At 33.5% G+C, this 17031-nt stretch overlaps 3 protein-coding genes across 3 annotated transcripts; 2 read left to right on the top strand and 1 right to left on the bottom strand.

The window, feature by feature from the left end:
• Nucleotides 1–713: 713 nt before the first annotated feature.
• On the bottom strand, nt 714–2130 carry LOC120342558 (uncharacterized). The gene is made up of 4 exons (XM_039411438.2): nt 1971–2130; nt 1627–1742; nt 1287–1424; nt 714–944 (listed from the first exon to the last, which is right to left on the bottom strand). Exons 1-4 carry the CDS (start codon nt 2020–2022, stop codon nt 828–830), a joined length of 423 nt encoding a protein of 140 aa, XP_039267372.2. The 5' UTR covers nt 2023–2130; the 3' UTR covers nt 714–827.
• Nucleotides 2131–10964: 8834 nt separating this feature from the next.
• On the top strand, nt 10965–13381 carry LOC120342548 (uncharacterized). The gene is made up of 4 exons (XM_039411427.2): nt 10965–11110; nt 11656–11903; nt 12189–12332; nt 12409–13381. The coding sequence occupies exons 1-4, from the start codon at nt 11053–11055 to the stop codon at nt 12505–12507; spliced, it is 549 nt and encodes a 182-aa protein (XP_039267361.2). The 5' UTR covers nt 10965–11052; the 3' UTR covers nt 12508–13381.
• Nucleotides 13352–15295, top strand: LOC144411624 (uncharacterized). Its single transcript, XM_078110609.1, has 4 exons — nt 13352–13493; nt 13930–14225; nt 14460–14597; nt 14785–15295. Exons 1-4 carry the CDS (start codon nt 13433–13435, stop codon nt 14884–14886), a joined length of 597 nt encoding a protein of 198 aa, XP_077966735.1. The 5' UTR covers nt 13352–13432; the 3' UTR covers nt 14887–15295.
• Nucleotides 15296–17031: the final 1736 nt, after the last annotated feature.

Here is a 17031-nt window from a genome sequence, read left to right as displayed (position 1 = left end):
TATTGGCGGAAATCTAGTGTGCCACCGAACGTCGGTTGAAAATCATTGGTCTATATCAGGGGTGGGCACACCGCGGCTCGCGAGCCGCATGCGGCTCGCCAGACTTTTTGTGCGGCTCTTCTCGCTAACATAAATTAATATCCAAATTTTAACTAAGAGAAAAACTTTAATGGAAACTCTTTTAATTTATTAAAAGCCGTAAAGAAGTTTTCGTCAATAATTAGGACAAATTATGTTTTAGTATGAAAATCGCTGTAGCGTTGAATTTAAGTCAGTCGAGTCAGCAAATCGTTCGTCACAATGGTCAATGTTTATTGATGCGTCGGCGGTATTGCAGCTTGATTGCGGTTAGTTAGTCTAATAAGTTACTGTGCGATGTGTCCAAAATTAAAAAAAACGAAAGTACGAAGATGAAAACCGAGTTGTCAGAGTTGCCTTTTTTATCTATTTATTGTTATTAACTTATTAGACTCTTGTGTGAATTTCTTTTCTGTTCATAGTATTTCGATAATATTAATAAATTCACAAATTCTGCGGCTCTTTCAAAGTTCTGACTTGCAGCATGCGGCTCTTATACTAAAAAATTGCGCCCACCCCTGGTCTATATATTATACAAATGTCGTATTTACTTTAAGTCAATCAATTTCCTTCACATGTAGACACACAAAGTTACCTCAGATATACCTATATCATCGTATATGAATAGTCATAAATATGCATCAATGATTAAATTTTTTTTTTGTCCAAATATATTTTAACACAATCAAAATTTAAACACTAATCACCACAACTAATACAAAAATCAAGAACGCCAGGCATTTCGTTAACTAAACTTCTTCATCTACGTCTTCGTCAGCAAAATCGTCTGATACTGGCAACACAACATCAATTTCACTCCCATCGTTACAAAAATCTCCTCGGCAGCAAAAATGACAAACCTTTTCCTGTAACGTTGTTGTTTGAAAGATTGAAACAGCGTTTTTACATGTTATTATTTGATAACGAAATAGTGTTTAAAGCGCATCATATAAAAGTAATTTAAAATAGACAGAAAATGTAAAAAACTATCGGAATTTGACGAGCACGTTTAAAAACATGGGAAGTTCTTATGTCTACTATTTTTCGGAGGAAGGGAAATAAATTGAGTAAAAAACTCCGGTCATGTGAGATTCCAATTATTCCAAAATATTAGATCTCAACTGTCTAAATTGATGATATGAAAAAGCCTCATATAGAAACAAAGATAGAGATTTGGCTCTTTTAATTACTAAGTTTGAATTTCTCACCTGTTTTTCTTCTGCTTCTTCCGAATAGCATTGTTGTGGGTTGCTTTTCTGATTATTTTCGCAAGCTTCTGCACTCTGGCATTGCCTATAGATTCTGTAAGAATCTGGACCTACTTCCAATTTGGTTTGACAAGTTGACTAAAAATGAGAATTTATAATTAATAATGTTTAATCAGAAATGGTTGATTTTAGAATAATCCAATTACTCCAAAAAGAATGTTATATTTTAAAAAGACTGTTTTTTTTTTAAAGATTACTCCCCTCTGAAGATATAGCGTTCTATTTAAATTACAACAACAGTCTATACCAGTAAGCATTTCAGTGGTGTCTTTTTACTTACGTGTGCGGCCGAGCAGTTTGTAGGTTTTTCGTTGGTTGTCAATGTTCCATTGAAGAAGGTGTCACCACTGTTACATCTGGGTGTTTGTTGAACTTCATCAACTTCTTCTGCATCCTCTGTTACAAAGTAAACGTTATAATGATTACATCGCGAATGACATGCTTTTTCAATATACATTAAATAGTTTGAACTAATTTTTTAGTCAAAAATGAATCTCTTCAGAATACTTTTTTTGCATTCATGAAGGGCAAACAAGATTTAATCTATACTCAAACACCTCTCATTAAATATTTTGTCCAACTAGTTCTAGTCACGAATAGAAGTTAGGAAAAAAGTAGACTCACCTTGTGCATATGCAAAAACAAATAATGCCACGAAAAAGATAACAACCTTCATTGCTCAGAGTACGTCAATTCTACTGATTAAAACTATGGAATTCTATTTGGTAATTTTAAACAAATGTATTAAGTTATACTTATTCAGGTATTATTTGAGCATGTACATCAACATAAAAATACGAAAACAATATTTTTCTTGTATAACTTGAAAGTATCGCAGTTTTTAGGACGCAAAAAAATGGCAAATAAACCAAGTCAATCAAATATTTAATGTATACGAAGCATCATGTATTCCACCTGGAAGTTATGAAGTTTATCTTCATTGTAATTTGTGAAAATAAAAGTTGCCAGTTACAACTTGAAAGTAAATCAAAAGTGAAATTGTTAGATAGAGATCCTAATGGAATTAAAAAAGGTCAAACATAACGTTTAATATAACGCGCTCCCTACTATAAGTTCTATTATTTCTCTATTTTTTTCAATCTCTTATAATACCTATATTTGTTTCCAGCCAATACATCGAGCCCCGGTGACAGGAAATTAAAATACTGCATTGGCGACCGAATTGACTTGTTTGCTGCCGTATCCTGTTCTCTTATATAACTGATCGGTAATTATTGTAACCTCGTAAAACACAACACTTGCGACCAATAAACGTGGCCCAATAATTGTTTTCCATTTCGCTTACTCATAAAACTTGTTTATTGAGATCTTAATCACTTGTATCTACACTTAATAATACCTCCCTACTTTCACTTAAAAGTAGTATTACCGGAAGTTTGGCATCGGAAAACAGGTAACGTAAGTAATTACGTAGATATTGCACACTTCTTCTTACTTGTTTGACAAGATCAAACAGAATTGCGACAATATCCGATGTTGTTTACAATCTATTACGACACACATATCCCGAGGACAAAAGGGAAATCGTTCAAAAACATAATAAGCGTTATTGCATTTTGAAGGATAATGAATTCGATTGTTTAAAATGTTATTTTAAATGCCCGAACCTGCGTTTTTGTGATCACTTGTGCCTATAGGCAGATGACCCTTCTTTATTCGTGAATTCGCGCACGATCACTCATACATGAATGCAGAATAAAATGACGATTGCCTTGGTCTCTTGGGATCACGAGCAATACCCTGCAATCTCTAAACTCGTTGATTTAGCTTATTCAAATTTTGGGTTGCCAATTCAGTTTACTGTTACCAAAGCTATATTTTGATTATTTATGTTAATTTGCATCGTGTCTCATTACATTGGTGATATACCTTTAAAAAGTTCTCGTTAAGTTATCAATGCTGTTGCCTGATGCCCTAAGCAACAACGCTATTTATAAGTTTACCCGAGATTATTTCAATAGATCTCCAAGAATTACATGAGATGTTTTTATCAATATCAGACGAGTGTGATTCGGTTGGGAAGTTGGCACGTTTTCTAATAATAGGAAGCAGTAAGTCACCGTTGTTGTGCAAAATATTCTGCAAAAATACAATTATTTTCAAAACATTGTGTTTGTGCCGATGTGTGCCAATCATAATTACGACAGTCGATAACTATGGAGTGCAAGTAGCAATTATTAAAACCATAGTCTCCAAAGTCTGATATTATTAAAAAAAATTGCATTTTTTGGTCTTACTTAGCTCGTAACTCAAGTGTTTGATTATATTACATGTTTTGATCACTATTTAATGAAAATGGCAACCAATAGTAGCTATGTGGGCGATTCTAATGATCAAAAGGTAACATTCTTCGACAACTTGTTTGGAGGCATGTGACTTGTTCGCTCGCCGGGCACCGCGAGACTGAAACGACAAGTCTTAATTAGGGGGATTCGACTATGAAACGAGATTTGATATCCTAAATTTCATAATTTCAATTTATTTTATTGGACACGTAGTGGATCTATGGATTGTTTTGTTGTTATTATTATTATTATGTTGTTGTTCTTTGACACAGAATTAGAATTTTCAGTGGTTTAAGATGAAATTTATCTCTAAAAGGCTATTACTTCTATTTAAATTTTGTATGAATTCTATGAAATCTGATATTTCATCCAAGATTCCGCTGTATACCTTTTTAATTTTAGTAACACGGTTTTTAATCCGCCAAGCGTGACGGCTGATTTTGCAGTGAATTCTTTTTACTGAAAACTTTTTGAAGATAAGGTAAACTACAGCAGTACTGCTTCGCTTGGTGTCAGTATATTTGTAGACTGTGGTATTGGTTTTTATATTACCGTAGTAAATTGGATCAGTTGGTATTTCAATTCACGTTTAAACGGAATCGTCACATACTCTGGAAAATCCGTGTACCGGTCTATTTGTCTCACAAACGAGGATTGTCTGGCTCAACAGGCACCGGTACTGTTAAGTTATCGTACCGCATATGATTATTGGGGAATCGATATATTTTTTCATTTCCCCCTGATAATGGAGAAGAATAGGTCATTGCCACAGGACATGGAAAAGCTATGACAGTTCCTATACAGTTATTTGTCCCGGTACCCCGATTCAGTTGCTGTTAAGTTAATTTAACGCATATAATTTTGGAATGTTTTTTACGGGAAATGTTTGACTGCGGTACCTGATCCGGTAATACATAAATGACTCAGATCACATAATATTTCAATTGATGTTTAAACATAATCAGAAAGAATAGATCATTGTCACAGGACCTAAAACGCTCGGTCCTTGTACCATCACGGTACCCCGATACAGGTACTGGTAAGTTACGGTACCGCATATGATTTTTGGGGAATTGTTCTACGTGTCCATATATTTGAGCATTGCTCTCTTGTTGGATACATCAGTGGACATAACGATCATTTTACATTTTATGCTGGCACTCTTGTTCTTGTTCTTTGATACGTTTTTAGAAAAGTCGCTTTTCTCTTTGATTAATGCACCAATTGCTCTGAAATTCAGTGGTTGAAGATAACATTTTTTCTTTAGAAGGCTATCACTTTTATTTATTTCAAAAGTGTTCATATATTTAAGCAAAGCTCTCTTGTTGGACACGTAGTGAACATAGCGATCGTTTTGTTGTTCTTGTTCTTAGTGTTCTTGTTCTTTGTATCGTTTTGAAGAAATCGCTATTCTCTTTGATCACTGGACCAATTGCTTTGAAATTTTCAGTGGTTAAAGATGGAATTTTTTTCCAGAAGGCTATTACTTCTATTTTTTGCTATGTTGTCATCAAAATTAGGGGACGCCACGTGTCCCTATATTTGAGCATAGCTCTCTTGTTAATATTATGTTGTTGTTCTTGTTCTTTGACATAGAATTTTATTGTTATGAAAAAGTCGCTTTTTTCTTTGATTACTAGACCCATTGCTTTGAAATTTTCAATGGTTAGAGATTGAATTTTTTTCTAGGAGGCTATTACTTTTATTCATTTCAAATATTTCTGTGAGCTTCATGGGATTCGTTTTTTTTTTTGTTCTATGACGTCACCAAAATTTGCCACATTGTAGCGGTTTCGCAAAGGCATATCAGCCGACCTGGCACACAGCGAACGTCGGTGGATTTGGTGGTTATAAATTGGGAAGTTTTTTCACGGGGAACGTTGGACTGATCTGGTAATACGGAAGTGACTTGGACCAGTTAATATTAGAATTCATGTTGAAACTGAATCACAAAGACTGGATCATCGTCACAGGATTTGAAAAGCAACGACAGTACCTGTAGTACCGTCACCGGTACCCTGTGTAGATTTGTACCCTCTGAGATTTGTCCGTGTGGTGTAGCCGAGTTGTTAGGCTTCCGATACGGCTACTGATAAGTTACCGCATATGAATTTTGAGGAATTGATGATAAAATATTTAGTTTTGCCCTACGTGTCCACATATTTGAACATAGCTCTCTTGTTCAATGTATAGACCAACTCGTAGTTCACTAACTTATATCTGTGGAAAAACTTCATACACCAATATGTACCAAAAAAAAAGAAATTTCATTTGAGAGTCCAATGACCTTTCACTCTATCCGAATTCATGAAGTTGTTCCCTCGATTTTCACAAAGTGATAAATGTCTTGTTTGATAGGATGTGAAAACTTTATTTCCCTTTCAACCACTGGACCAAAAAAGGAATGCATTTGCCATAATGCTGTCACATTCTATTTCTTTTTTGTTTAAAATTTTTCATAGATTTTCCGGGACCGTTTTTTCTTCTATGTTTTGGTGTTTTCTAACAATTGCTCAATCACGTGGGTTTTGGCAGATTGATATCGGCAAACTTCAGGTAAAAAAAGTTTGGTATTTTAAAGTAACGGTTACAAAGTTAAAATACAGAAAGTTGTGAAATTAGCTCTTGCTTAATTTGAATAGTGACTGTAATTTGAACCTTTACATTGATCAAACATGTGCAAAAATACCCAGCGCCAGGCTTCTCCGTGGGATGGGATAAACAGAAAAATATGACCCATGGACAAGCCTTCTAATTGCTCAAATTGAGTTGGATGTCAGTTTTGGACGAAGCAGTGCCCGCGGGCTAACATTGGAATAAGTTAATGTGTTAGAATAAGTGAAATACGTGCATTTCTGATAATCTGTTTGACAAATAAATAATATAAAAAATTGTTTCGGTATCTTTGAAAATCACACAATCGAACAGCCAAAACTATACTCAAATTTCAACCAAGTTTGTATTTGTATAAGCTGTTCTAAAGATGACGTGTTTTTTACCTTTTTTAAATATCTGAAAAAACTGAAAATAATATTTGTAAGACCGTTAATCGAATTACTATATATTTCGTTTTTTAATATAATCTTTAATTATTCTCGTGAAGCCTATTTGAAACAGACATTGTTAACAATGGGAATATTGAGAATTGTTGAGATACTAAATGGCAAGTACTTAAATGGCGAAACTAGCAAAATTGTAAAGCACCAGTCTATAAAAAAACTAGGCTAATGTACAAACTGAAAGGCTACAAAAAGAAGGGAATATTTACAGTCAGAATCTGAGGGTTCATTTGCAAGCAATTGATATATATAGTTGAGATGATGATAACTCACATTTTTTGAATAGCAAAGTAGCTGAATAAAAGTATTTTGTGGCTTAATAAAAAATAAAAGACACGGTTGCTCGCCTGAGTCATCTAACGTTAAGGCTGACACCATGTGGGACAAATTGTTACGATGGATACGAACACCCATAACAAGTGATTCACTTACTTGTGTCCTCCATTCAATAGTGTCTCTAAGTATGTCACTTTTTTTAGGTTTCGCCTGGAAGAGACTAAGAGAAAGAGAGACCTTTGTAGTATTTATAGTTCCGATCATAATATTTTTATTTAATGATCTTGGTATATATCTCATTTAATAAAAAGCATATTAATGTCCAAATGATAACTGTTTTAAACCTATTATAAAGTGTGAATTTCGGACTCGGATCTAAAATCTACGCATGCACGTATGTTCACTCGTCTTGTTAATCGTAAGAATTATAGATAAGCTGACAATTAATGACGTTGAAGACGATATGCATACACAAGACCATACTGGCATAAAAAAAAATCATTGAAATATCATAAACATGAACATAATTTTCTATGATCTCTATGCAGAAAAGTTCCCGACTTATTTGTGACTGCGGACCGGTTTTAAATTCTTTAATGTAATAGGAAGTACGTTTTGATAACATCGCCAAATTGATGCTTTACAAAACCACAACAAACCACTTCCCCTGTACTTATTTTCTTCTACTTTCGTATAATAGTTTTGTCTCGTGCATCTGATATATTACGTATTTTTACAATCTTTTCTTTGGTATTATAAATTGAATTTTCAATATACAATAGTAGTCTTGCTGCGCTCTAGCAGAAAATGTATTATTGTAACGTTTTGTGTGATCGAAGTCAATTTTTTTTTATCAAAGGATATTTCAACTATGACAGGTCAACCAAGTCACCTATTGCATGTCTGAAGAAATCCGACATCGGTCACACCGAACCAAAATACATTTCTGGCAGTTTTCTGCAAGAAGCTTGAATCATTTGAATATATATTTTCATTCTTGCTTCAGCATCATTCGAATACTTATTCACTATTTCAAAGGCACAAATGAAAATGTTCGCATAAACTCAACCAATACCATACGTTTACATAATTAGCGTTTCGGCACCTGTCAGGAATATAAATGGAAGTATATGATTTAATAGATGCCATGCTTGTTATACTCAAAACATCAAGTTGTAGAGCATCAAAAGCATAATTCTGATTTCGTCTTGCTATCGATTAGAAGATAAAAAAAACCACGGTCGAATCTGAAGCAACATCTCGGTTTTAGCCATCTAGCGTTTGGGCTGACACCACCTGGAGCTGAGTATTACAGGAGGTAAAAAAACATTCCGTGTAACACGTTAAAATTGAAACTGTTTTCATTTTAAATGCGTTTGATCAGTGACAAAATGGAAAAAGAATGTTATCTTTCTTGTTAGCATAATGCAGTCTGCTACACTCTACAATGCGACTATGCCAATCTCCGGTATCGCAATAAATAATTATATTTTTTAAATTGTGGCTACATAGATTAAGAATTTGTAAATGACAGTATTCTATTTTTGTGATTCTCCCGTGAGATAAAAAGCTGTATAGTTTGTAGATGTTGTTAATTTTTTTTTTCATCAACAAATGTATATATCTTACGAGGTATTAATAGGTTTCAATGGATTATAAAATGCAAATCTCTTAGTTGAATATAAAACTCATAAATAATAGTTTACTTTTTATGTTGTAGCAATGTCTGGCGCATAAAAGTTCCTGACTGACTTTTAATTCAATTTTTCGAATGTAATATTAGCGTCACAGATAATAAATACGTCCTGATAACATCTCCAAATTACTGCTTTGCAAAGCCACAACAAGTAATGTTTGCTGTATTTTCATAAAAAATTGTGCTATCGTGCTGGAAAATTTTTGAATTGTTCAGAATAGATATATATCTTCACTTTTGCGACAACGTCATTGCATTATGAAAGTATGAATCTACCGTCGCAGGATGATAGAAGCACAAGAAGTTCATCAGAAATCCCATATGTTTATATCAGTAGCGTTCCCATACCAATTGCGCATATAATTTGTCCCCGTGTAGGCTTTTGCGTACGGAGTAATATTTTAAATTATAACATAACAGCTGACTTATTTTTAGCTTTACTTACGTTCAGTTTTGCCGTATTGTTGATTTACCGGTTGCAGAGGACGACCTAGTTTTTGATATTATCTCCGTTGTGAAAACATACACACCCGCGGCAAAGATTTTAGCACGTTAGATTTTAATAAATTGTAATTGTTTTCACGGTAAAGATACGGTAATTTCATGTCAAATGGTATTGATTGATAACTCTTGATAACAAAGAGCCCTGTTGAACTTGGTGGTTAGCATTTAATTGTAGGATACTTTAAAGTTTAAACGAACTCAGTATTTCATTGATTTTGAATTCGACGGTTAGTTAAAACTACTCGTTCTGATTTGCTAGCCACTTCAAAAGTTATTTAATTCGCCTAACAATAGATAATAGCTACTGAATCATTATGCCCCAAGTAAACTCAACCAGGCAATTTAATGATACTTTCGGTATGACATAATATGCTCAGATAATTTCACTTAAATATGAGTTGAATTGCTTTGAAATATCGCTATTTGGAAAAAAAATATATAACAATAATAATTTCGTTATTTTACTAAATATCTGTAATGTGAAATCCTGCGACACCGCCAGCATAAATTCCCATAAATTACAAATATCACTCAAATTTCATTCTTGTTCAAGTTAATTCTTTAATGATTATTGAAAACGGTGCATACGCATCTTTAATCAAAAGATCAATCAAATGTATGAAGATGACGTTTTGATAAGTTGAATCATAAATACATATCAAAACATATCAAAACAGTAACATAAACGAATTTGGACTTCATGAAGCTTTTTCGAATAAAGGGCTTCTACGTCGTTCTTATGCCAAACGAAGATATGGGCACGAGAATCTTTTAATTTTCATTGCGAAATTTGATGGAAAGACTAAATATATCTAGACAACTGAAAAATTTGAACATTTTTTCAATTATTTCTGTATTTGCAGAATAAATTTGCGTCAGTCAATTTCTCTTTTTAGGCATTGAAAAATGATTTATAGAAATTCAAAAGCTATTAAATAACACCAAATACTCATTTGTGTTTTACCATGATCTAATATACTGCTTTAGCTTTTTATAAATGATATGAAAATGTCTTATACCATCCTATTATTTTGTAACATATAATTGGTTCAAAAATATTTATGTCAGCAAACACAGCAACAAGTCTTAAATATAGAGGACCATTCTTTCAAACGAGTCATCACTGAATCAACTCACGAGAAACCGGCCGTTTGAAACGTTCAATCATCTATGTACAATTACTGCATAAGTCGATTAATTATATTAATGACAATACGTGCACAAAACGGCGTCATTTGAAGGCATTAATAACCTCAGGTCATACTTATAAGCAGACTCAGTATTTTGCCACGAAATGAACGGTTACTTCACATTTATCTGTAGTGCTTGCACGGGTCCTAACTTGGTTTCAAATTACCTTGATTACCAAAATGTCAGGCAGAAAAACTTGATCATCGATTCAAGTTTCAATTTCAAATTCGAATCAATAAACCAAGGGTAGGACATAAACGTCTTAAACCTTCCGAGTATTGGCAGATAATATTGTTTCATTCTATATTATTCAATAATATTTTGGTTGGATGATTTTAATACCATGAATCTGTTCTTGACAAACTGGTTTTTGAGCAAGAATCTAATGGGCGTACGTGTATTTTTTATACAATACGTCCCGTTCTGCCCTTGGGGTAGAATCCAATTTTTATAAGACACGTTCGCGTTTTGTGATTGGCTACATTTTTTTTGAGGTTGGCAAATTTATATATATATTATTTAAGAAAAAATATATACTAACATTCTACTGATTTGAAACATTTGAGTCCATTTGTAAATGGTAAGCTTGAAGTTTAGTTGTACAAAATTATGTTTATACTTTATCCAGTTTAGAATAGATTAGGTTTTAGGTTACATTAAACATTGAAACGACTATGCTTTCATTCAAATTCTTTCTTGTTTCGTTAATTCTGGGCTTGGCGCTAGCTCAAGGTAAGATCATGTTTCAACGTTACAAAATTTTTTATCTTTATATAAGTCATTCGATAACACTGGTCATTTTAAAGCTGAAGCCTAAGATCTTATAGGCCTGCCTACTCGTTACTATACATCACTATGATGATATCTGTTCAAGGTTTCAAAGGGTATTTTTCCCGTTATCCTACAAAATCTTTACGATTACTCGATGTGATTTTGAACTCACGAAGAAAAATACAATATAATCAATATATTCAAGTTGTATGTGTAATATTTTTAGTTTTGTCGATCGTTTTATATAGTGAATCCCAATCAGCATGTTTCATTAAACATAGTTTTTTTTTCTAACGTGACTACATCTATCTTTGATACTATATCAAATGAGTTTGCATTGTTCATTTTCGATGAATAAAATCCTCAAACAATTGTTTTTATTTTCGTATGTCATTAGAACAATTCGTACTTGATTATTTTGAAATTTGGGCGGGGTTGAGGAAATACCTTTTTTGGCGTTGGGCTGAATATACCTTATATCAATTTTAATGCATATTCTATTTTAGAAACTGATGATTTTGAAGGAACTGCTGGCGGAGATGAAGTGAATGTTGACGCGGTAGAGGTAGTTGACGTAGGTGGAGAAGATACGATCACTGTAATCGACGATGGAACTGGGGAAGACGCCGCTGAAAGTGAAGAAGTTGCAGAAACGATTGAGCCGACTCCTGCTTATAGAAGATCATGTCACGTTGGATTCGGAAGTAACTTTACTGACATACAATCAAAAAACAAAACGTGCAACTTTCTAGAGGTTAGTGGTGAAATAAAAAAACATTTCTGTCTTATCTTTTGTTTTGTTATCAAGAATTTATCTTTCATTGCTTCTGTATATTTGTAGTGTTATGGTGGTACGCTTCATTTTGGTTAAAGTCGTCTTATCATCTATAGACTTAGTAAATATTTTTCTCGAGTTTTGTTTAGTACTTAATTATGTGGTTTGTTGCGAGTCAAGAATATTAGTCTGATTAATGTTTACCTTATCAACAGATTGCAGACTGCAATGTTTTCTATTTTAAAGCCTAATGCTAATTTTCAGAATTCATGCCAAGTCAAAGTAGAAATCAATTCAAATGGAATGCGGGTTTATGGAGAATGCAAAGAATTTCGGGCTTGCCAAAATAATGCCAAGTTCCACGATTGTTACAGTGCTACCATGACATCAGAGGAGGCTGAAAAAGCGGTAATTTCCATCAAATTTTTTTTTTCAGCATTTTTTTTTTTCTAAACGAAGTTAATAATGCACTTTTTTTCTACAGGAGCATGTCTGCCATTTTTGTTGCCGTCCAAGTTATTGCAATACCGCCAAATATGCTGAAAGATTGTTACGACGACAACAAAATAAACTCTTAAAATAGAATTCTCGATATAAATAGAAGCTTTAGATTTTATTTAACTAATACTCCTTTTGTGGTGATTTGTTGTAGAGAAAAAAACATTAAAAAAAAAGAATAAAAATAGATTTTGATACGCAATAATATGTTCAAAAATCTGAGCTGAAGTTTTTTTTGAAACTAGTGAAAAAATGAATTCGATCAGTTTGTTTTAGATTGTCGTAGGAATCCTCTTACAAAACTGGATTTGAGTAGTGAAGAGCATGACACAAATGGTTTCCTTATATAAATTTGCTCCAGGTTTACCACAATAGAACTAAAGTAAAACTGTTATTGAGCTAATCATATCATATATATTTGTATACACTGTTTGTTCACGTAAATTAGGTGGAATCCTATTTGAGATCTCTGTCAATGTGCTATCTGAAATCAGATGTTTTATCAAAAATACTGACTGTTTATCATTATTCCCTCACTTTACATTGGTCGTTTTCGATTAGTTTTGTATTGGTATCCAAACCAAACTTGGTAAATTAATAAAATGCGGTCATTAAAAAATATGTCAAGTTTTCCAATTTTGTTTTAATGTTTCGTATTGAATTTGGTCACCATAGGAGTAGTAACAATTTGGGGTATTGCAAAGCAAGTATACAACCTTTTTAAGGTGCATATGTTCGCAATAACAATTTTGCATTTACTTACTGACTTTATTTAAGATACGTTACTATGAAAACTGTATGGTGCATACCAGATTGATTAAAACTCACAGGTCTCATTGCCATAAACGTTTCTAAACTGTATCCAATATTTTGATATACTTCTTGCTTGCCATACCATTTTCATGTCACTCGGATTATTGTTTTTGTGGCTGAAGAATTAAAATTTTTATTATGTTTAGTTAGATATATTTAGTTAACGCACTAGGTTAAATAGATTTTTGAAAACAACCATGATGGCTCTCAAATATGTTCTTCTCATTTCTCTGGTTATTGGACTGACATTCGGTCAAGGTAAGAATGACATAAATATTTATCTTTCATAGTAATTAATAGAGTAGACCAAAACTACCGCAAACTATATGCAAAAGAATTTATATTCTAAAGTTTTAAGTAATCCCTAATACCATAGCACGTTATTTATTCATTAGCAATATTATTTACAATCATTTTAATATCACAATTCATTGTATGTTGAGAATAATAAGTCATAAAAAAAACTTTGCTCTTTGCATATTTCCGAAATACAAATATCCTTGATATTGAAATGATTGATTAATATTGGAGTAAAACAATGAAATAGTTTCAATTTGAACTGTTACAATATATTTTCAGACAGATATTCTGAGATAAAACATTGAATTAAGCAGTTTCTGAGACGCAACAAGAGATACTACTTATTTTTCAATAAAGTTTAATGAACAGACAATTGTTATATAATCAATTTTAGAAGACATTGTTGATCCCGTTGATCCCGTTGAACCTGTTGAACCTGTTGACCCCTTTGAAACCGTGGACTCCGGTGTCCCTGATGAGTCTTTTGAAGGTGTAGACGGAGTTGATCCATTTGATACCGTCGACCCCATTGACTTTGCTGAACCTGATGACACTGTTGAACCTGTTGACCCCGTCGACACAAGTGAAGCCGTAGAACCAACTCCAGTGCCGAGGAGGACTTGCTATGTTGGTTCTGGAGATACATTGGACGATCTTACAAGCGAGGTGAAAGAATGCAAGTACTTGCAGGTAAATTGTTTATAGTTTGGTAACCTAGCATGACAAGGAATATAAACAAATCAGAAAAATAGATTGCTGAGCTTTGTTGGGAGTTATATACACACGGCGACTCACAGTTAATGATTGATAGTAAATATAGAATCATTCCAATAACTTCACCGATTTAAAACAGGATGCGTTTCAAATTTTGAGTTGAAATAATATAAACATATTTTCATAATTTTTGTTTTAATTGTTTTTAAGAATTCGTGTCAGGTCAAGCTTGAAATAAAGCCAGATTCGTACAAAGTTTATGGAGAATGCAAAACTGCTAAAGCGTGTGAGGACAACACAAAGGGTTGCTATTCCCAAACTCTCACCAGAGCGCAGTCACAAGAAGTGGTAAGGAAAACTTTTCATCTTATTTGGTAATATTACTCCTTGGAGCTCCTCTATCTGACATTTAAAAGCGCGTCAGTAAAATGCATATAAATACAGGTAAAAAGATAAATCAAAATAGCAACATTTTCAATACTGTACTATTATTTCTTAATTTAATCTGTTAAATTTTATTTGTATTTATTTTTAGGACCATGTTTGCCACTTTTGCTGTTCAAACTCGAATTGCAACGACGCAGTATTTGCTCGAAGCGAATGGGATCGAAAGATCGATGAACTTTTATTTAGATAAACATCATGGGCAGTGAAGAATGCATTGACTTTGGTCACCAATAAACCAATAAAATTACCATCAAAAATAAGTGAAAAAATATATCACGTCAGCACCAGTGGATTCGATAACTCCAAATATAAATTGTTATTTCAAATTTTACTCTTTTGTGTGTCTTTGAAGCATTTTCTACCAATATTGCACAATTTTACAAGCGATTTGTTAACTAACGTTCGTCATCCAATAAAAGCTACCTGTCAAGACTTATGTTGGCTCTAAACCCGACTTCAATAAATATGAATTTCAAAGAACTAAACTTTATTTAACAACTGTATTTTGTAAGACAATAACAAAACGTTACATACAGATATCTGGAGAAATGCTAATTCTTTAGAAACAATGAAAATTAATAAATTCATTCAAATACTAATATTTTTGTTCGCAACATTCCTATCTAGAAATGGGGTGAGGTAAAATGAGATGTAGTATAAAGTCAGCGGTTAATTGAATAATAGAGGCACAAACAGATTTGAAAGCAAAAACAGGACACACTTCACATTCCCGGGGATCTGTCGTTCGTTCATATAGGACAACATGCGCTACATCAAATAAAACCTTGTTACACAAGATCGCACCTAGTGGATTGCATATTTTTTGTGTCCTATGCTTTGGTTGTCGATTTCGATCTAGTTTTGTACAAGAAGTAAATCCATGGATTGCTTGTTGTTGTTGTTTCTGTTGGGGTAGTTATTGTTGTTAGAAAATAATCAATTTTTTTTTTACCCAGTTTTGGGTTTCTTCAAATTTTTAGTACTTCAGTACAAGTCAATAGAATTCTATTACTTTCATTCGTTCAAGTCAATTTTTTTCATTTAATTTTTCCACCGGTCAATCCTGCGGGGCCAAATATTTTATCAAACATTTTGCTGTTTTATTTTACGTAAAGGAAACATTTTCCATTACCTATTCATCCCTCCGTATTGCTCGTTCACAGAACTTTTTCACAAACTTGTTGCTCTCGGGCCGAACGATTTTCCTGCCCCTATATTTGAGCATTGCTCTCTTGCTTTATTCTTACCAGAATGGCTATAAGAAATAAATTATAGGGCGTTTATCGTCGTACATGCGACCATGATCTTATAACCACTTGACTACTCGTTTCATTTGTGCTCTTCAATAAATACTTGAGAATGTCGATAGCACTTCAACATTCCCTTAAATTTTGGAAATTGCTATGTTTTATCTTTGATAATGAATGAGGCAGGGAAACCAGTGACTAAACTCGACTTGTTCTATGAACGTTTATATTTGCGTAGGACACAACATGTAATATGTTTTAGATGTTTGCCTCTATGCAGTTCAAACATTATTATCAAGCTGTTACAGGCAGTAACATGGCATATAGTCAATGCGATCGTTGTGTCTGAATCATCACAAAGTGCTCGATTACTAGTGATTTGAAATGATTTCTCAATCAAAAAGCAGAAATAATCCAGGAATTGAAGCTACCGGATTAATGTAGAATACCTGAAAGAATTTAGATGCGTGTTAAATACAAAAATAGACAAGGGTTACATAGATTGCTATTACTATACTACTAAATGAAAGGAGTACGCACATTGCATGCCGTTACAGTTTCGTCATGAGCATTGTGAAATAATTAGGCTCACCATACGTCCCGCTTTAGGCGGGACAGTCCCGCTTTTCAACGTCTTGTCCCGGTTCCCCGACAGGTCAGCCAATTGTCCCGCTTTGGCGTTCAACCAGTCAGCTTAAAACACGAACAATACCAATTAGAATGTCTTTGATACTGTTGTTGCTGCGTAGCGTACCGTTAGCCTTTTTACTGGGAGTGGGTGCGTGGTTTTGTTTGTTTCGTAGTTTTGTTAGCGGATAATTGCTACATTTTGTTACGTGTAAGCCCCGTACGCCAAAAGGGTGCTTAACAATAACGTAAATTTATTTCTATTTTTCAAACTGAAACCGATATTTAGACAGACAGCGTATGAACTTTCGATTACAATAGGGTCAATGAAGACGGTCGGGAGGATTTTGAATGTAGGCCCTCGATGTAAATTTTAAAGGTGCAAAAATCACAACTATGGTCTTTGGAGGCGTCCAGCTTTAAGATCACAAAAATATGGTAATCCTAGAAATAATGACAAA

Source organism: Styela clava, chromosome 3 (genome assembly GCF_964204865.1).
Source record: "Styela clava chromosome 3, kaStyClav1.hap1.2, whole genome shotgun sequence".
In the NCBI taxonomy this organism is placed as follows: Eukaryota; Metazoa; Chordata; class Ascidiacea; order Stolidobranchia; family Styelidae; genus Styela; species Styela clava.
The sequence above is the reverse complement of the archived record's forward strand: the minus strand, read 5'-3'. Positions and strand labels throughout refer to the sequence as shown.